The following is a 20,246-nucleotide window of genomic DNA, read 5'->3' as shown; positions in this document are numbered from 1 at the left end:
AATGTGGCTGGAGGGGCTCAGACCAAAGGGGAGGTACAAACCTCTGTCCCCTCACCCCCTAGCTCATTCCAGAGGTCCAGAACCAAGGACAATTCCAAGTCCTCTCCCACCACCATGAGTTGTTGATCCTGCACTGGTGTTGTGTCTTTGTGTCCCACAGCCCCACCGGATCATCTTCCAAGAATTTGTGTAATCACTTCCTAAGCCATTACGATTCCTGGGCTCCATTTGGGCTATGAATTACATGGTTTAATTACTCATTGTGTGAGATATGTTCGTTTTGTATCTGCCACTCTGTAATTTCATTTGGGGCCTCTTGGTTTGCTTTGTGTCCCCACACAAGAGGCATCGACCCCTATTCATTGTCCCTGGGCCGCTGCACCAGGGAATACAAATCCCACCTCCTTTCCCCCCCATCTGTCAATTCTTTGCAAGACAAAAAGGGTAATTTATTTAACTGTTGCCGACATAATGTCCTAAAAGTCTCCTTTCCCCTCCAACAGTTAATTACACTTGTTAATTATTTTAATTATTCCCAGAGTAATGCTGTAGGTATAGAGGAGCATAGGAGTAAACACGGAGCAGGGAAGTTGGGGTCTACTCCAAGATCTCCGTTGATAACCAGGCTGTAACCACATGGGTGGTGAAACCAGAGCAGGGAATGTTTGGTCTGGATTTGGAACTTTCTGTTAGCAGCATGGAAGGATTTATAGGAAGAGAAGGCAAATCCTGCAGGATGAGGTCCGGAGAGGCGACTCTGGACTTTCTCTTCTGGCAGAGCTGACACAAAATGAAACCATGACTTGGGGAAGTACTTCTGGTCAGCACCTCTGTGACGCTGGATTTATATGAAGGAAGAAACCAAACCAAGCAAACTTCCAGCCTGCTGGAAAGCTGAGGCTCAGCCTGAGGCCTAGGGACAGCCCACCTCCAATTCCAGCCATGTTCTGAGGGGAGCGGTGGCCCCATGAAACAACAAAGCTTGTTTGTGGTCCCACAGAGCAGCCTCTGCCAGCACTCCCGGAGACAGGATGAAACCCGAGAGCTGCCGCAATCCAAACCTTCTCCACAGCTCCTTTTATCTTCCTGGGGGGAAAACAAACAGCGCAGAAGCTGGAGCTTTGTGGCTGGAATGTTGCACATCTGGTTTGAGCTCCAAGAAATGCACTTCCACCCCCTCCCCGAATTGTTCACTTAAGCAAATAAAACCTTGGCAATTTTGTGAGCTTTTGGTTCTGGGATAACTTTGGAGCAGCTTAGACTGAGAATTCCAGGCTTGTGCTACACTTCATCCTCAGTGGAAGCAGCACACCTTGCTCACCGGGAGGGAGGCACTTCCAAAGGGGAACAGCCGTGCCCTGGAATCCCCTTACTGAGAATGCTGCCGAGAGTGGGGGGGGAGGGGGGGGGGGGGGCTGTGGTCTTCACTGCTCTGTGTTTAGGTTTCAATCCAGCATTTTTCCCTGTGTTATTTATGCTTCCTCCCCTCCCCCCCTTTTAAGAACAGCTGGAGTTGTTTAAGATGTGTCCAATTGTATTAAGTTGCCTTTGAGAGCTTTATGGTATCAATTGGATTCCCACTCTTAGGAACAGAGCTTTCCAATTTGCCGTTTTTCCCTTTTCTATCACATCAGCACCAACTTCCTTTCAGTGCTTTCAGGTGTTACCTCAGCCTGAAGTTTACACTAATCGCTGGACATCACTTCCATTTGACAGTTTCAGTGATTCTCTGGTTGGTGCTGCAGGAGGAAGGGAATGTCATTCCTCCAGGATCCTCTCCCACCAGCCCCTCCCTGTCATCTTCCAGCAGAGGTGGATAAATCAGAGCAGATCATAGAATCATGGAATCACAGAGTGGTTTGGGTGGGAAGGGACCTTAAAGCCCATCTCATTCTATGCCCTGCCATGAGCAGGGACACCTTTCACAAGACCAGGTTGCTCCAAGCCCCCGGCCCTGGACACTTCCAGGGACGGGGCAGCCACAGCTTCTCTGGGAACAGATGAAAGGTGTGGGAGCAGTTCTGATCCTGCCCCCTTGACTCACCCTAGCCAAACCCAATCATACCCCTTCCAAAGCAGGGGACAATGGCCACATGAGTCACCAGTGACATCTGTCCCCTTGTCCATGCTCACTTGTGACCACCTCCAGCTCCTCCTGGCACTGGGACAGCCTCTTGGAAGCCATGTTGACATCGTTCTCTCCAAGGACAGAGGGTCCTCGAAAGCCGCCCAGCACGGGCCCAGGGTGTTACTGGCTCCTGGAGCCCATCCAGGGTATCAAGTTTCAGAGTGGGGGTTCCCGGCAGCTGCACGGGAAAGGAGCAGTACCACTGGGACAGAGGGAAGAGCCATCACTTCCATTGCAGGGGTTCAATTTTCTTTCTCCTTCATCAAATTAACACCAGTGTTACTCCATTAACTGCCAGGGAGCTGCTCTTGATCTGACAATCAGACCTGTCAGAGTGCCACAAAATCCCAGACTGGTTTGGTTTGGAAGAGACCTCAAATATCCTCTGGTTCTGCCCCCTGCCATGGGCAAGGACACCTTCCACTATCCCAGGTTGCTCCAAGCCCCATCCGGCCCAGCCTTGGACATTTCCAGGGATGGGGCAGCCACAGTTTCTCTGGGCAGCCTGTGCCAGGACCTCCCCACCCTCATGGGGAAGAATTCCTTCCCAATAACCAATCTAAATCTGTCCTCCTTCATCTTAAAGCCATTTCCCTTTGTCTTGTCCCTCCATCCCTTGTCCAAAGTCCAGCTCTCCTAGAGCCTCTTCAGGCACTGGAAGGGGCTCTAAGCTCTCCCCAGAGCTTTTCTTTACCAGGTGAACACCTCCAGCTCTCCCAGCCTGGCTCCAGAGCAAAGGGTTTTTGGTTTTTTTTGTGTACAGTCACTTCACTCAAAGGAGCAAAGGTAGATGTGGGATGAACCTGCAAAACCCTTCCTTTTATGTGCTTGGAGGGGTTGTTTTATTTTATTTTCCCCCATTTCCCCTTGTTTTTACATCCCAAGGACCTCACTGTGATTTCCATTCTCTGCTTGCTGAGGCAGCTGTTCCTTCTCCCTCCCGATCCTCCTGTGCTGCTCCAGCACATTGCTGATGGTGGAGACCAGGATGAAGTCTGGAGGTGCCCCCTTGTTGTTGTTTAAATTTTCGGGGGGTCCCCGGGGAGTGCCCCCTGGAGACCCCCAGGTCCTTGGGTCGTGGGTGTTCCCGTGCTGGCAGGCAAAGAGACTCAGACGCCGGTGGGGTGCTGATGAGGTGAGGGTTTATTCACTGAGGGAGAGGGGAAGGGAAGGGGAGAGGGGGAAGGGGGAAAGGGAAGGGGAGCGTCCGGAGGCCTCCAGGGGAAGAGGGGCAAAGAGACCGAACCTTCCGCCTTAGCACTCTTAACACCGAGGTTCAAAGGGGTGCGGTAACATTCTCCAGCCAATACAGTTACAGATAACTTGATACTGCAGGGAGGATACAGACTTGGGATAAACCATACATTTTCCAGGGGTGAGCCAGAGCAAACCATTTCCATAAAATGCATTTCCACACCCCCTCTGATTTCCCCGTCCCTCCCAGGACAGTGACCAGTGTTTCCAAAGTGGTTTTCAGTGGGCTTATTGTTCTGAGCAAAGAAAAGCAAATGCTTGCCCAGTTCTGTTGAAGATCCCGTGAGGACACTGTGCTGCTCTGGAAGCCTGCACCAAAAGCTGGATCATGGAATTACAGGAACATTTAGGTTGGAAAAGCCCTCCAAGTCCATTGAGTCTGTCTTGGTTTGGGAAGACAGGTATCTGTCAGGGGAAACTGGAGTTTCCCTTGGAATGGAGAATGTAAAACCCCCTTCCTCCAAATTATTACAATTTTGCAATTAGGATCTTTCAGGAAAAAAATATGGGAATAGAAGTAACAGTTCTTTACTAGGAATATTAAAAAATGCAAATGCAGTAATAAAAACAAACAAACAAAAAAAACCCACCACGAGCAAGCAAACAAACAGAAGTCCTAGAAAACCCTGACAGAGTCAGGAATATGACCATATGACCTGACACCTGTCAGCCAGGGTGTTGGAAGCAGTCCACATAAATCCTCCTGGTGAAACAGATGTGGTTCTGTTGGAGTAGAGATGATCCTGTAGTGGCGGTGAGATGAGTCCGGTCTTCCTCTGAGAATCCAGTGGAAAAGAGGATGCTTGGTGTTCCTACAGCTCAGTTTTTATCTTGGTAGGAACGGCTGGCTCCCCCTCCCACTGGGTAGAGCATCTCACAATGGGATGGTGCAATGTGTCATGTCATTGGTGAGCCTTAATGGCCCATTAACAGAAGATATCCCCTGGAGGGTGGACAAAGTTGATGAAAGAGATAAGAAACACTGCCCCACCTGGTTTTAACAGCTGGTCTATTATCAGAAGGCATCCACCCATCTTGGAGTTACAAGAGATAAAGGAAAAAAAAATCCCAAACATCTCCCCAACTGGTTTCAACAGATGAAATAGAATACACATTTTTTTGGTTACATAACCCAAGACAGAGTCCAACTGTTCCCTCAGCACTGGGCAAGGCCACCACTGGCCATGTCCCCAAGTACCACATCCACAGTTAAATTCCCCCAGGGATGTGACTCCTGGCTGTGCCAGGGCTGGACAACCTTTTTTTCCCTAATATCAAACCTAAACCTCCCCTGGTGCAACCTGAGGCTGTCTCCTCTCATCCTGACAAGCTGCATGAGCACCTCACCATGGCAGGGTGTTGCCGAAATCACTCAAATCTCATCCCATGACATCACCTTAGAACCATTGCTATCTCCACACTCATGAATCTCTCCACCATTGCATCTTCAAGGTCCCCAGTTGTTATGATGAATAACGATAATCCAATCCACAGCAACCTGTGGAGCTTTCCTGACCAGCATCAGATGTGGTAACACCTGGAACACAGGGAACAGCCAGCCAAGGACCTCAGGGAAGGCACTTTCTCCACAAATTCCAAATAAACCTGAAAGTAGGTTGACTTGAGTTTGAAATCTCTCCTTTTCAGACAAAATCAGCCAAGCCTGGGAGCTGCCATGGAGCTGGCCTTGGATTCAGTGTCTAGACACCAGGACAGCCGTGGAGGAGGGTTTGGCATAAACCAGACAATCCATTCAGTTGTGCAACTCTCTCAATACCCCATGGCTTCGAAAAGTTATGAATTTGAGCAAAATGTTCTTGGGCAACTTTGTGTACTTATTTGAAAGAAGAATTTGATTAGAACAATAGTTATAGAATTAAGAACAACTCTCACAATTATAGTGAAGGGTTAAAAATGATTTCTGCATGGCAAGCAGCTAACTGCAAGTAGTGGGGGAGTTAGAAGATGCACGGCCTGAAACCTGACACAGCCTGGCCTTGGAACAAACGTCAGCTTACTGTAACTAGCATCATGCTATTGTTTTAATCGAATCAGGTGTGACTTCAGCCCGGGAAATAATATGGAAGAATTGTCTTAACCAAATCAAGTATAACTCAGGGTAAAGTATAGGTATGATTTGAGATAGTAACTAAGGATCAGGGGAGTCAGTAGCTAGGGGTGGGTGTTAATTAACATATGTATAACTTGAAGGTATAAAATCACAAAGCAACTTTGTATCCTCGGACACAAGATTTGGGCGTCCCACCACCCCTGTGCCCCACGTGCTAATAAAGAACCGCATATGATTACCTTTGTGTGGTTATATGTTCTTCCTACGCTAATAACCCTGGCACTCAAAACAGAAATAACCAAAACCAAACACTCAGTTGTATGTTCTGTGTAACTGTTGTAGTTTGGATTTAGGGGGGGTCCCCGGGGAGGGTTCCCCAGGAGCCCCCCAGGTCCTAGGCTCATTGGTATTTGCATGCTGGCAGGCAAGGAGACTCCAGATGGCTGGTGAGGTGATGATGAGATGAGGGTTTATTTGGAGTTCAACTTCAGGAAGGCAGCATGGTCACTGAGGGAGAGGGAAGAGGAGGGGGGGAGAGGGAAGGGGAGAGGGAAGGGGAGAGGGAAGGGGAGAGGAGCAGAGCTTCCAGAGGCCTCCAGGGCAAAGAGGGCGAGCCCGCTTCCCCCTACACTCTTAACAGGGAGATTCAAAGTGGGCACGGATAGATCTTCAGGCCAATGGGCTTACAGGCACACGATACTGCAGGGGAGGTTACAGACTTGGGATAAACCGTACACTTCGACGGGTGAGCCAGAGCATACCATTTCAATAAAATGCAATTCCACATGTAACAACCCCTGGACTCAGATGGAGAGACACGACTTGGGATCAGAGTGATCTCATTCCAAAGGGTGTGCGTAGTTGGCAGATGGATGGATCCTGTGCTAAGAAAATACTATATTCAGTGTCTGCTGCTTAAATCACAGTGCTTGATATGCCCAGTGACTGGAGGCTGGAGCCAAAGAGAGATGGTCCCATGGCACCAGGGCTGGGAGAAGGGGATTCACCTTCCTGCAGGACTGAATTCCTGTTCAAAGCCCTTTTAGAGAAACCACTGGGGTACGAAACAACACAAATCTAAAATATTTCCAATATGCATTCTCTCCCTGGAGCAGTACAGGCCCATTGGGATGTCTCACCGACTGCTGGCTAAACTCATAGAATCCTGGAATGATTTGGCTGGGAACGGAACTTAAAGATCATCTAATCCACCCCCTGCCATGGGCAGGGACACCTTCCACTGTCCCAGGTTGCTCCAAGCCCTGTCCAACCTGGCCTTGGACACTGCCAGGGATGGGGCAGCCAAAGCTTCTCTGGGCAACCTGTGCCAGGGCCTCAGCACCCCACAGGGAAGCATTTCTTCCCAATATCCCATCTAACGGTGACCTCTGTTTAAAACCATTTCCCCTTGTCCTGTCACTATGTTCCTGTATAAAAGGTCCCTCTCCCTCCTTTTTATAGCCTTTTTAGGCACTGGAAGGGGCTCCAAGGTCTCCCAGAGCCTCCTCTTTTCCAGGCTGAACACCTGGTCTTTGTAGAGTGGAAATTCAGTGAATCATTTTTAGATGTCAGTCAGGATGACATTTGAACTATTGTTGGATCATGTTCCCATCCCCATGTTCCAACTGGGATGTTCAGTCTCCCTAGTTTTACCCACATCTCAGCACACTTCCACCAGGCACAGGGAATAGAGTTACTGCTCTATCAGTTTTCAGTGGAGGAGAGACCAGAGCATGCCCCAAAATCTCTGCTGGATTAAGGGAATACAGAGCCAAGGAAAAGGCCTCTCAGAACTCCCTCACCTTCACTGATGAGGAAGCTGGAGCCCAGTTAACCCCAAGCATTTGAACAGAACAGGTGGAACAGCAGGAATAAAAATTCCCAGTGCTTCAGGCCTGGAAAATGAAATCCACATTTAAACATTCTCTAGTGGCCCTGGGGGACTGATCCTGAACCCCACTGAATCCAAGACACTCACTGAGATGCTGTTTGGGGTAGAACACAAAATATTCAAGCTCTTGGAATTTCCTATTGCTGGGCTGAGGGTCAATTCAATGGGAAAGAGAAGGTTCTGCATTGCAGACATTTTTTCTTCTTAAATATATCCTGTAGTTGGTCATGGATGTGAAGAGACTTTCTCTAAAAGCAGGTTTTAGCAGGAGTTGATAGTTGCACAAAAAAGCTGTAACAACAGAACTGGGACTTAACCTCAGTTCACTGGTCTGGTCCAGTTCTTTCCCAGAATAAGGAAACGTGGATTAATGGGAAGTCACAACTGAGGCAGAGAGGGGCTTGAGCCCCAGCCGAAAGTCCAAAGCTCTCCAGCTCCATGGGCTCTCCCTCTCCCACTGCAGCTCTCCTGGAATTTGGGAGCTTTCTGGCAGCGCAAGCAACAAACCATAATCAGCTTTTGAGGAGTCTTTTTTATTAAGATAAATCCAGCAAAATTCCTAACAGTGGGTACATACAACCAACCTGCCCTTTTGAAAAGAAATGTTTGTATTTCATTTAAAAACAGGATTACACTTTTATTTTTTTTCAAAATTGACAAAATAAAATTACATTTGGGAAACAAATTTCCAGCTCTTAGTTTTTTTCATGAAAATAGCTCACCTTCTTTATAAAAGCAACCCACAGAACCACTGGAATGTTTCACATGGTTATTTGTTTTGAGACCTCCCCACTTTAAGAAACCATACAACACATACAAGGGAAAAATTAAAATCTGAAGTCTGTAAGCATGACTTACACAAAAAGGGACACACTGACAGAAGTCAAAAGCTACCACCACTTATTCTTTCCATGTACCATACAAACTATTACAATCACAAAATTTAAAAACAATGACTTTTGTTGTTGTTGTTTTGTTTGTTAGGGATTTAATTCCCAAGTAACTAAGATGAAGATGTTCCATAATTAAATTCATGCTAAAAAAACCTGCATTTATAAAATAGTTGATAAAAATATTCCTCTCTGTTAACAATACAGCATGGAGGTACGGATACCAAATGATGGAGATATAGGGCAGGGTTAACATTACTCGGACTTGGCTTCCTTATCATCAGATGCTTCAGCAGCTGGTGCCTAAAAAAGGGGTTGGGAAGAATATAAATATTATCGGTAATGCTAATTGGATTCCAATCTAACCAGCATCAAAGAGACCAGTTTGTTAACACAGACATGGACAAGGCTTTGTGTGGATAGACAGGAATGCACAGAAAACATCGACACAACAACAGGCTGATAATTCTTAAAATGAAAACACAGGAGTATTAATTAGCGAGGCAATTTTGGAATAAGTGCCTCCAGAGAGGCAGAGGTTTGGAATGTATTTTAATTAGGATCAATGATATGTATGGGCAAGTTCAAACCCTCATGATGGGGCACTGGAAAAAATTGCACATCAACCACAATCCTGCTCTGTCTAAACTTTGGGGAATCACTTCTCACCTTTCTCTATAAAAATGTGCTTTTATTTTTCAAGTCAACACACCAAACTTGCAAAGCTCCCTCAAAGCCCTTCTGAAGCACATTAGCCATGTAGTGCTTTAACCAAGCAGCTCCTGATCTTGTTTTAGAATTGAAAGACTAAAGGACTTTTAGCTGGATGGTGACACACAACCCATGAAGAGACACCACTGTCAGTGACAGAACACAATGGGCTGGACTGTGCTATGGGCAAAGAGAGCCCTGAGAAAACACTGCTTCACTATCAGCAAGGAATCTGCTGGGACAATCCCTCAGGAGCTGATGGAGCCTGCAGCTGGACCTAGCAAAAGGCAGCTGAGGTAAGGAGCTGCCACAGCAAGGACATGAGAAGAGGCTGCAGATAAAGAGACAAGACCGAGTCTACTTCGCAAATCTCTTGTTAAATTGTTCTGAGGCAAATAATTGTTTTAAAGAATTGTGTAGAACTCAAAACCAGATTTCTGGCCCAGCACCAACCCATGCTGAGCAGCAGAGGAACCCAGCAGTCCAGAGGGGATGTGCAAAGTCAGCTCAGGGCTGGAGGGTGATGATGTCCCTGGGCTCCACAGTTCCTCAAATCTTGGGCATTGCTGTGAGCCAGCCCCAAGAGAAGAGGGACCAGGGCCAGCAGACAGCACCTGTGGAAGGGCTCCAGCACAGAGCAGGAAGGAGCTGGAAGGAGCAGGTCACTCCTGCAGGCTCTCCTTGGGAGCTGCCCTGAGCAGGTAGCACAGCTGCTCTGTCCTCAGTGTGGCAGCGACCCCCCCCCCCCCCCCCGAGCCCAGCAGAGCTCCTGCAGCTGTACTTGCAGCACATCTGGCTCTGTTCCCAGCTTTAGTGGAGCTAAAGTACCTCATTAGTTTTGGTATCTCCATTTTCAGAGTGGTTTTCTTCTTTAGCATCCTCTTGTTTAGTTTCCTCTTTGCCTTTGGCTCCTTTCTTCCCTTTTGTTGCTGCCTTTTTGTCCTCCTTTTTATCATTTGCTGCTTTTTCTTTCTGTTAAGAAAACAGTGAGAGATTAAATCCTAATTTCCACCTTGTACATCAGCATGTTCTCAACTCCAAAACTCTCTGCACAATCTCCTTCCACCCCTCAAACTTCCTGTTAAAAAAGATAAGATCAAAGTTTCAGAGGAAAAATGTTTTCCTTCTGTCTGTCCTGAATGTGCTACAGGGAAGTGCAGAATATAAAAGCAGCCATGGCTGGGGTTAAAAGAATTCTTATTTTAAATAGGCATTCAATTAAATTAGCTAAAAGATGTTGAACTGGCCTGTACTTCTGCCCTGCTGCTGAAAGGCAGCCACAGAACAAAACCAACATGTGCAAACACCAGAATACTTCAGATGTGCTGTTAAAGCAGCAGTATCTATTTACAAAACTGTAACAAAGCTGTAGGCAAAGGACTTTCCCCCTTCCCTGCCAGAAATATTCCTTGTGATAATAAACCACTTGCATGCCAGAAAAACTGGGGGCTCAACAGCATCACTTTGCTAACCACAAGAGAGTTGCATTTATTATTTAAGTACAGTTTCTTATACATGGATCAGGCTAAATCAAAACAAAACCCAAAACTTGATGCTTCTGTAGTAATAATTTTCCACAGGCAAGGTCAGATCCTGACCCAAATACCTGACCCTCATTAGTTTCACTTCCAAGGATGTGCCTCTTGCTGCCAATAAGTAACAGTACTGGCTCAGCCCCTAGCTTGATTAACCTACTTCCCACAGAGGAACCAGAAACCCTGCAAGATCTACTCACAGCTGAGTGAGGATAAATGAAAATTACTGGATATACATTTATCCACTCAGGAGATTTGTCTCAGTGACTACAAATTACCAAAAAGTTACAAAAAGTTTACTTTCTTACTTCAATCCCTCAGTTATTAATGCACAGTTAATTCACCTTAAAAATGAGCTGCTAAGGGCAAACTCAGTGTGTTAAGGGGTAAAGTCACCTGATTCTTCAATTATTAAAAATTCACCAAAATGAACAGCAAATCCTCCAGTAATGCAGAGAATTTAAGGTGGGGTCAGTACATTCAGTGAGTGAGGGTCTCTTTCCTCTCTAACCTCTCACTCCTCAGTCTGAGGGATTTCATCCCACCTGGAAAACTCTGCTAGTGTAGTGTCAGAAGTCCCTGTCTTGGGAATACCCAGTATCCTCGTGCTGTTTGGCAGTGAAATTTAGAATTACAATTGTACTATGGCACTGCTTATCTGTTCCCTTATCCCAGGAAAAAAAACAAACTAACAAACAACAAAAAAACAAAACACAATGAAGTATTAACAGAGCTAAAACCATTTCTCTGTGCTGGAAAAGTCCCTCTTCAGACAGCACTGGAGGAGAATCCAGGGAAACTGACTTCCATGACTGCACTGACTGGAGAGAAAGGGTCCCACAGGACACAACAGGTCCTCAGCTACAGCATTGTGTTCATTTTCCTCAATAATTTTGCTCTAGAGATGGCAACAACAGTTCAGTAATCAGGTCCTGCATTTTAGAAGTGACAAAACTCCTTTGCCAGCTCCATGTTTTTCAAGATGGCAAAGTTTAACAAGTGAAATCTATTCTGACACAGGAAACCATTCCAAGATCCTGAAGGCTGACAAGTAAAGCACTTGGGGCAGACACGAATTAAAAATGCCTCCACAATTCTTACTCCATCACCCTTTGCACAGGTGTTGATGCAGTTTGAGGAACTCTGGAGAGCCAAAAACAGCTCAAATGTCCTGGCTTCAAACAGCACCTCAGGAACAGGAGCACCAATGCTTCCCAAGTCCAGCTGGGGGCAATTCCCACAGCACAGCTCCCAGGGGATCCCTGCATGATCCCAAAGGGAGACCACACCACCCAGTTGTGCACTGGGGGTCCAAACGAAGCTTTGCCAGTCCCTTACAAACCTTAACTCTTGCATCCCTGTTCCTCCCACTTTTCACATTCAGTTAATGCAGCTTTAGTGTTTAAACCCTGCAATGTTTCCATGAAAATAAAAAAGCAAACGTGGGAAAAGACCCAAATACAATAACATGGATCATCCACTGCTGCCCTGCCCTGTGTGCCACCAGCAGCTGGCTCTGCTCTGCCTGGGGCACCAGCCACTAGAGGGAAGTGCAATGCATAGTGTCCAGTGCTCCATTCAGCCAGGAATGTGGTCTAGAATTCCAGCTGCACAGCCAAGATGGAACAGGAAAGCCTCGCTCTGCACAGCACTGAGATTACAGAACTGAACCCAAAATGACACATGGGGTTCTCTCTTTTTTCCATGGCATCTCTGCTGCTCCACACAGAGGATGTGGAGGGGAACAGTTCCCTCACCTGGAAGTCTGCTGGGCCATAGGCAGTTGCAAATTCCTTTACAAAGGAAAAGGAAAGAGCTTCTGGTTCCCAGCCCATCATCTCCCTCAGCAACCAAAGCGTCTCTCCCCCTGCACTTTGCCCACCTCATCATCCCAAACCACAAGGAAAATGTGTGATAGGAACAGGTTAAAAACAATCCCTGAAGTTTTGTTGCTGGGGTGTTTATTTTTTTTTTTAGCTGCAAAATCCTAAATGTTTACAGAAAAATCTAACTAAAAGGTACTGCAAACTGATGGCTGGGAAGTCTGTTAAGAAGGGGATGGAAAGAAATCCCTCATGGATTGTAGAACTGCCCCCTTTGAAATTTCAAACTGTTGCTCCAAACTAAAAATGAGCTTTAAATAGTTTCTTTTTTAATTATACTATCAGACATGCCAATGTTTTTGATATTTCCAAAAATATCCAGCTAAAGGGGTCTCTAGAACTCTGAGTGATTAAGATGTGATAAACTGATAACTAACTGCAGAGAGGGCCTCAGAATGGAAATATAGTAAGAAACTATAATTAAAAGCACAATTTTCAATGCCTACTCTAATTGAGTCTCTGATCTCTATTCAAAGCATCATTTTCCCAACAATACACTACATGAAACTTCAGAATGGCCTCGTAAAGCAGCAGCAAAGCCTCATCACAAGGGATTTCAAATCTGCTCAGTTTACCACATTCCTTCAGTAGAAATTGGATAAAATTATGTCTTTCCCATTCTTTTAGCTCACATAATTCCATCTTAAAGCTTTCAGGATAATTATGACTAAGCAAAGTGGTTAATTGTGGGGGGTTTATCTCTGTAAATACCTCGAGAAGGAAAATACAACTTCAGTTCAAGACCCTTACCTTAGGTGCTGCCTTTTTGGGCTTTGGTTCCGGTTTGGGTGGAGCAGGTTTCTGCAAAAAACACAAGAAACAAATCAGGTGAATACCAGAAACAAATATTTATTTTTATATTTTTATGAGCATTATGTTGGTAACTTTTGAAAATTATTTGTTGGCCCTGTGAAAAATCAATGGGCAAATTACCAGGCAAAGGAGAGAGCAGGTGATTTACAGAACCACGAGCATTTGTATGGAGAAGTCCTACAAGGAACAAATCCATCTTGAAATCAATATTCCTTAACTCTGGATACTTGTGCCCAGATGGAATGTGCACTAACACAGATGTATCTCACGAGAAGCCTGAGATGTGGGGATGTTCAGGGAATGGAAACATGGAATGGGAATTTTAAATATTGGGATACTCTAAGCATGTCTTTCCCAATTCTGGGGGAAAAACCCCAATAGTTTATTTTTAACTGTCCCCATCCCAAGTGATAAAATATTAAAGGATAAATACAGATACTTACAGCAGATAGTCTGGCTGACCTTCTCTTTGGCTACATAAGGAAAGATATGTCAGTAAAATTCAGAGAGCACATAAAGCAGAGCTTTCACCCAAAATAAGATGGCATCATGAAGCCCCATAGAAATCAAATGATTTGTGAAATTATGGGCATTTTGGTGAGGGAAGTGTACAAGGTCAGGTTGGACGGGGCTTGGAGCAACCTGGGACAGTGGAAGGTGTCCATGGCAGGGGGTGGCACTGGATGAGTTTAGGATCCTTTCAATCCAAACCATGCTGTGATTCCATGATCCTTGTAGGTCCAGCTCAGGGTATTCTATGACATCTTAGAAGTGCACCTTTGCTCAGCAGTTCTCTGCTGCCACCACTTTACTCTGCTGACATGGTAAGGGATGAAGTTTCTTTGCTTGCAAGAGCTGTGAGGCTAAAAGCCCAGGGGAGCTGCTGGACCCTCAGCACCATCTCGGGGGGGGATCACCTGCCACCTCAGGGGACAGTGATGGCCCTGAGCACCCCAAAACCAGGCAGAGGCCACCCCCAGGGGCTGAACACCCCTCACGAGCTGCGTGGGTTGCCTAATTCTAATTTCTGCAGAAGCCCACAGGAATTCTTGGAGTGGGGACCACACACAACTCCTACCTCCTCCTTTGCCTCGCCTTCAGCTGGAGCCTGCAAGGAAAGAGACATTGAGGTGAGAAGGCAATACCATCCCCTGTGACTCCACCTGAGCCCTGAGGGGAGCCGGGGGGGGGGCTCACAGGGCCCCCCACCACCATCCGCAGCAATGGCGACCTCCCCCATCCCCACCGCCTCATGGACTACAACTCTCACAATGCCCCGCGGCCGCCGCCACTACGTCATCACGTCGAGTTCGAAAAGTTCCCGCCAATTTCCCCTCACACAACAAGGTCGCCGCGGGCCTTTCAAGGACAATGAGGGACAACCGCGAACGCGGCGACCGCGCCCGCCCGAGGCGTTTCGACTCGGTCCAGGCCCCCAGCGGCTCCGTCCAGGCCGTGAGGCGCCTGGACCGGGTCGAAACCCCTCGGGCGGGCGCCTCGGTGACTGAGGGGCAACCGCGTCCTCGCCCCGCCCCCCCAGCCCGCGCTGAGGGGAGTGGGGGGGGCCGCCCCATATTCCCGCTGCCCCAAAGTTCCTGACTACGGTGACAAATCCCTTTTCCCCGCTTTCCTTGAATGCCAGTTTCAAATTCTGCGCCGCCTAATGGCCCCAAATTACCATTGCACAACCATCTGGTATGACAAGAAGTGGGAGGCAAAAAAAAAAAAAAAAAAAAGGAGAACAAAGGCAAACGCAGAAGAAAGATGCAACATTTAAAGGCGAATCCAGCCGGGAATGGCGCGATGGGTATTAAAACGCTGGCGGAGGTGGGTGGGGGGCTCTGGGGAGGTCGTGGCGCAGATTTTGGGGGGTTTTGCTGCCCCGCGTTCTCCAAAGGGGCAGCACAGCACTATGGCTGTTTGTAATCCAGCATGGAGACACTGCTGTTCCAGCCTTCTCCTTCCCAAACAAAACAGCCCAAAAGTGAACTCTCCGCGCTGCCCTGCCAGCCCCGAGCCCTCTCCCTCCGCTCCCCGCTCTGCTCTAGGACATACACCAAAAATTAAAAATGCAAAAAAAAGAGAAACCAACCAAAAAAACCCAAAAAAAAAAAAACCTCCACACACACGCGCGCGCACGCTAATTTTTTTTTACAGCTAAATTTCCGCGATTGCCGCTTTAATCTCTCCCCCTTCGCTCCTCATCTGCCTTCCCTCGTTTTTAATTTTTTTTCCGTACTTACCTTTCTTTTGGGCATAGTTGCACCTCAATTGTTGATTGCAAAACCTAATAGAGATAAGATATCGAAAAATAAATGGAAGCGGCGAAAAACTGTTCCGACCGTCCTGCAAAAAAAAAAAAAAAAAAAAAAACAGGAAAAAAAATAAAAAGGAAGATGTTTAAGGGACCAAGAGTTAATTGCGACAGAAACTGAACAAAAAAAAAAAAACCCGCTTTATTGCAAACAGTAAAATACACCAACACGCAACCAAACTGCATGAATGGGGAGCGCGAGATGGGCCCAGCCGCTGACTGACGGCCGCAACGGCCAATGGGGGCGCGGGGAGCGGCGCAGAGGCGGGACGTGGGCGGGGCCTCCGTAGCGCGAGCGCCGCGCGCTTTCCGCGTGTGCGCGGCTTGGAGCGCAGTCCCGGCGTCGCCGCCTCCGCCCGCCCGCCTGCCCGCTGCAGGGCCCCGTGCCGCCGGCCCTCCTCGGCCGCGGGCCGCCCCAGAAACTTCCCCGAAAGTTCCAGCAGGCCGCGGGGCCGAGGCGGCCATGTTGTGGTCCTGCGGCCTGCGGGAGCGCGGCCGCTGCCGCCTCCCGGCGCTGCGGTACCTGTTGGAAAGGGTCGTGGCCCGCCCGTGCCCTCGGCCGGCGGAGGGAGAGAGCTGCGGCCTTTGTCCGGTCTGGCCCCGCGCGGGGTGAGCGGGCAGTTTAACTGCCCCGGGATTGTCTGAGCACTTGGGGCCTCTTGGGCTCCTACACCTCGGCTGACGCCGTTGACGTTGGCCCCGGAGCAGGGCCTGTGAGCCTGAGGTTGTTCTCAAGGTGAAGTCTCAGATTTCGTCATGGATTAAGGAAAATCAGCTCTTATTTCCATCACAGCTGCAAATGTCTGGCAGTGCTTTCACCTTCTATTTTGTGTATTTCCAAAGGGAAAGCACAAGGTGTATTAATACCACCTTCAGGACCAAAGCACTTCACACTAAGACTTGAAGCAGGAGCTGCTGCTCTGAGGTGTCACTGTTCCTGCCCAAAGCCAGGACAACCTTTTCTATAACCTGCAATAAAGTGGATTCTGAAATCTTCCTAGAAAACCAGTTCCAGCACCCAACTGGCCTTAACCCCCCCCCCAAGTTTTCCCCAGCATCTAAACTGTACTTTGGTTGTGAATTTCAGCTTCTTTGTGCCATGTCCAGCAGATCCAAAGAACAATGAGCATCAAATTCCAATAACATTTTACAGACTGCATTGTTTCACATAATATTAAAATTTTCTTCCTAAAACTTCATTTTTCTAGACTAAACAAATTCTTGGAGGCCTCATGATGTCATAGGCCATATTTTCTAAACCTTTTGTCATTCTTAGGCTCCTCTGGACTCCACTTTGCATTCCTGCCCAGGTCTGTTTTCAGTAATCAGGTTAATTAGGTAACAGATCTGAGCGTGGCATTTGCAGTCAGCAACAGCATCACCATGTTGGTTCAGACTCCTCCTGATCTCCTGTAATCCCTGGATCCCTTTCAGTGCTGCTCCCTGAACACCTGTTCCCCAGTTCTCACTTTTTAGGTCACGTCCCTCTCCAAGAGCTGAGATGTCAATAGTTTATCTTCCTGCACTTTGCAGTCAAGCTGAGTAATTTTCCGTCCACAGAGCCACCCTTCTTCCCCTTCCTCCAGTCAATGTTGATCCATCAATGCTGTAATAAATACTGTCTAATAATTCGTGTTTTGGTGTATATAAAATGTAAATATGTTCTGTAAAATGAAATGCACAAGCAGGTCGGGCACGAAATCGACTAATTTCAGGATGGGCAACACCCAGAGGCTGCGATTCCGGGAAAGACAATACCCCTGCCGGGAAATCGGGAAGCCCACTATTAACACCAGAATAAAGGGTAAATCAAGATTGGAATCAGTCCTCTGGGGCGGTGGAACTGTGAAGTGCCCAGCCATCACGGGAGATATGAATCGGGAGAACGCCTCCCATTCAGGACTTCACCTCCCATTCATACACCAGAGGAACGAACTTAACATTCATCTTTCTGCAGGGAACCCCATTCAGCAGACCAGACAGCAGAAATGAATATGAAGAAACCAACCCAAAGACAAAGAACTGTGGGGAAATCCTCTGCCGCCAGCAAAATAAACTATAAAAGGGGGACCCCGAAAAGGGCCAATTCGTGAACGAGGGGAGTTACGGTGCGATAGAGGCCATAGCTGAGGTTCACCCAGTGCCAATCCTGGGCATCGACACTGTGCTTCTGATTACTGGTTTGCCCAAATTTTTGTCCTGTAATTCTTTAATTAATAAAATTTCATTTTATTAATTGGAATTGGCTTGGCATTTATAACAATGCCATGATTATTTTGTTCAAACATACCAGTTATTTAAGGATGGCTCTGACTGGCCTCCTGAATCATGGGAAAGGTATTTTCCAGCCTCAGTGTAACCATGTAACCAAATTCAATCATGCCTCCTTCAAGTTCTCCTGTGTTAATCAAGATTTTAAATAGTGTTTCCAGTAGTTTTCTCCATCTTCTGAATTCATTGTGGCCTGAAACACATTTCAAGAGCTCGTGGTCTCTGAGTTCTCCATTACCATCAAAGTTTGTGCTTGAGTTGCCTCAGGAGGTTTGTCCTGTCTCCCTGCAGTTACTCTCTCGTCCTTTCTATATTCTGGGAGAAGTCTTTGTGGAAGAAAAGCAGGAATTTATTGAAGGGTCTGTCAACATCTGAGCAACTTGCACGACCAACAGTTTGGTTCAAAATGTGCAAGTGAAGCAGAGACTTAAAATTCACAACTGATTTTTGCATTATATTTCCTCTGCCTTCTTTTTCACCTTTACATTTTCTCAAACACTTTTATTTAAAAGAAAAAAATTAATCAAACCACAAACTGACCTAAATAATGACTAGTGAGAACATGATTTCCCTCTAAAGAGACAGGACAAGCTGCTGTGAGTTGCTGTTATGCTGCAAGTATAAATGGCTGTAACTATGCAGGAAATTACAGACCTGGCTGTAGCCAGGAGAATAAGTTTATTCTGGAGTATTAGTTTGTAACATATAACTTTTTGGATGTTTTTGCCCAAACTGACATTTTTTATTCAGTACAAAATCACCTAAAACTGAATTTATGAACCATTTCAATTCAAAGCAACGAATCAGAAATTAATCTTCTTTTTATGTGCCACTGTTTCAATGAGAAAATTCCATGCTAAAATTTGAATTCTCTTTCTATCAGGAGTCATTGACTTCAGAGGTAAAACCATCCAGTCTGCAAACAGAAACATGGGACTACATCAAACCAAAAGTGACCAGCACAGGATGGTCAGTCTGAACAGCCCACACTAAACTTACAGAGTGATGCTCAAATACTGAGGAATGGTTTGAAAATTGGGAATGTCCTGCAGAGGTGGAGGCCTGCTGCTGATATCAGAGCTCTATAGTACTTCAGGAATGTTTTCCTGAACCACCTACTTGAACTGAAGTAGATAAGAACATTCCTGAATAAAGGCAGAACAGACCTAAGCTCTTGGGTGATTGACTTCTCACATTCCTGGAACAGGCAGTCAGATACATGTTCCTTTCTCATTCCTTTGTGCTAAAATTCACGGGGGTTGGAACATTAGGAGATTCCTTTCCACACATTCTGCTCTCAGCCTGGTTCATTTAACTGTGCAACAACCTCACAGTCACGAATACAGAGGAAGGAAAATTGGGATTCTGTGTGTGTCATAGCCATGGCACATATTACCAGTAACAGTAATACATATTTTTGTGGCAAAATACCACAAAACACATTTCTGTGTTCTGTACCTGGTGTTTAAAGTGTCCTTCTGCCTTATTTTGTATAACTTTTGGGATGAGTGGATTACTGATCTACAGAAGAGGTTTGTGCTTGGTTAATTTTATAGTTTGTCCTGGGTGATTCTGTGGTTTGTCCTAGGTAAAAAATTATTTATGTGCCAAATTCAGTATTGATTGCAATAAAACATTTAGAGCTTATTAATTTGGGAAGATGAGAATGAGGAATTTAAGATTCTCATTGAGTCTGTTTATCTTGGGTTATGTAACCAAAAAAAAAAAAGTATTGTATTTCATCTGTTGAAAGCAGTTGGGAGATGGTTTCTTTTTTCTTTCTCTCTTGTAACTCCAGGGGGGAGGAGGGTGGACGCCTTCTGATAATAGGCCAGCTGTTAAAACCAGGTGGGGCAGTGTTTCTTATCTCTTTCATCAACTTTGTCCACCCTGGGGGGGGATATCTTCTGTTAATGGGCCATTAGGGCTCACCAATGACATGACACATTGCATTATCCCATTGTGAGATGCTCCACCCAGTGGGGGGGAGCCAACCATTCCTACCAAGACAAAAACTGAAACATAGGACCACCAGGTAGCCTGTTTTCCACTGGATTCCCAGAGGAAGACTGGACCCATCTCACCACCACTGGACCCCTTCTACAGGATCATCTCTACTCCAACAGAACCACATCTGTTTCACCAGGAGGATTTTTTTGGACTGCTTCAACACCCTGAACAGGGTGTCGGGTCGTATTTCTGACTCTCTCAGGATTTCTAAGTTTGTCTGTTTGTTTTGTACACCTCATTTGTATTTTTTTAAATATTCCTAGTAAAGACCTGTTATTCCATTTCCCAAATCTTTGCCTGAAAGCCTTTAACTACAAAATTATAATAATTTGGAGGGAGGGGAGTTTACATTTTCCATTCCAAGGGAAACTCCAGTTTTCCCTGGCAGACACCTGTCTTCTCAAACCAAGACACTGTGCTTCTGTAAAACCTTTGGCTTAGCTATGGCTTCTTACCTGGTCCCCGATAGTGAAGG

The 20,246-nt window shown here is 46.4% G+C and overlaps 1 protein-coding gene across 4 annotated transcripts; it reads right to left on the bottom strand.

The window, feature by feature from the left end:
- Positions 1-7,856: 7,856 nt before the first annotated feature.
- Positions 7,857-16,030, bottom strand: LOC134564880 (non-histone chromosomal protein HMG-14A). Of its 4 annotated transcripts, none has more exons than XM_063424162.1 (7): positions 16,014-16,030; positions 15,420-15,463; positions 14,255-14,284; positions 13,620-13,649; positions 13,114-13,164; positions 9,774-9,917; positions 7,857-8,537 (listed from the first exon to the last, which is right to left on the bottom strand). In XM_063424162.1, exons 2-7 carry the CDS (start codon positions 15,432-15,434, stop codon positions 8,490-8,492), a joined length of 318 nt encoding a protein of 105 aa, XP_063280232.1. In that variant the 5' UTR covers positions 15,435-15,463; positions 16,014-16,030; the 3' UTR covers positions 7,857-8,489. The 4 variants fall into 4 exon arrangements, with proteins under 4 accessions (XP_063280232.1, XP_063280229.1, XP_063280230.1 ...); XM_063424159.1 differs by lacking the exon at positions 16,014-16,030 and adding an exon at positions 15,660-15,693 and having other exon boundaries at positions 15,420-15,522; XM_063424160.1 differs by lacking the exon at positions 16,014-16,030 and adding an exon at positions 15,660-15,677.
- Between the last annotated feature and the right edge of the window lie 4,216 nt (positions 16,031-20,246).

Source organism: Prinia subflava (genome assembly GCF_021018805.1).
Source record: "Prinia subflava isolate CZ2003 ecotype Zambia chromosome W unlocalized genomic scaffold, Cam_Psub_1.2 scaffold_22_NEW, whole genome shotgun sequence".
In the NCBI taxonomy this organism is placed as follows: Eukaryota; Metazoa; Chordata; class Aves; order Passeriformes; family Cisticolidae; genus Prinia; species Prinia subflava.
This window is presented reverse-complemented; position numbering and strand designations above follow the sequence as displayed.

Coding starts and splice junctions, on each gene's coding strand:
- LOC134564880 (XM_063424162.1), bottom strand. Junction 9,918..13,113: donor CCAAAAAGGCAGCACCTAAG/GTAAGGGTCTTG, acceptor TTTTCTTAACAG/AAAGAAAAAGCAGCAAATGA. Junction 8,538..9,773: donor GAGATACCAAAACTAATGAG/GTACTTTAGCTC, acceptor CCCCTTTTTTAG/GCACCAGCTGCTGAAGCATC.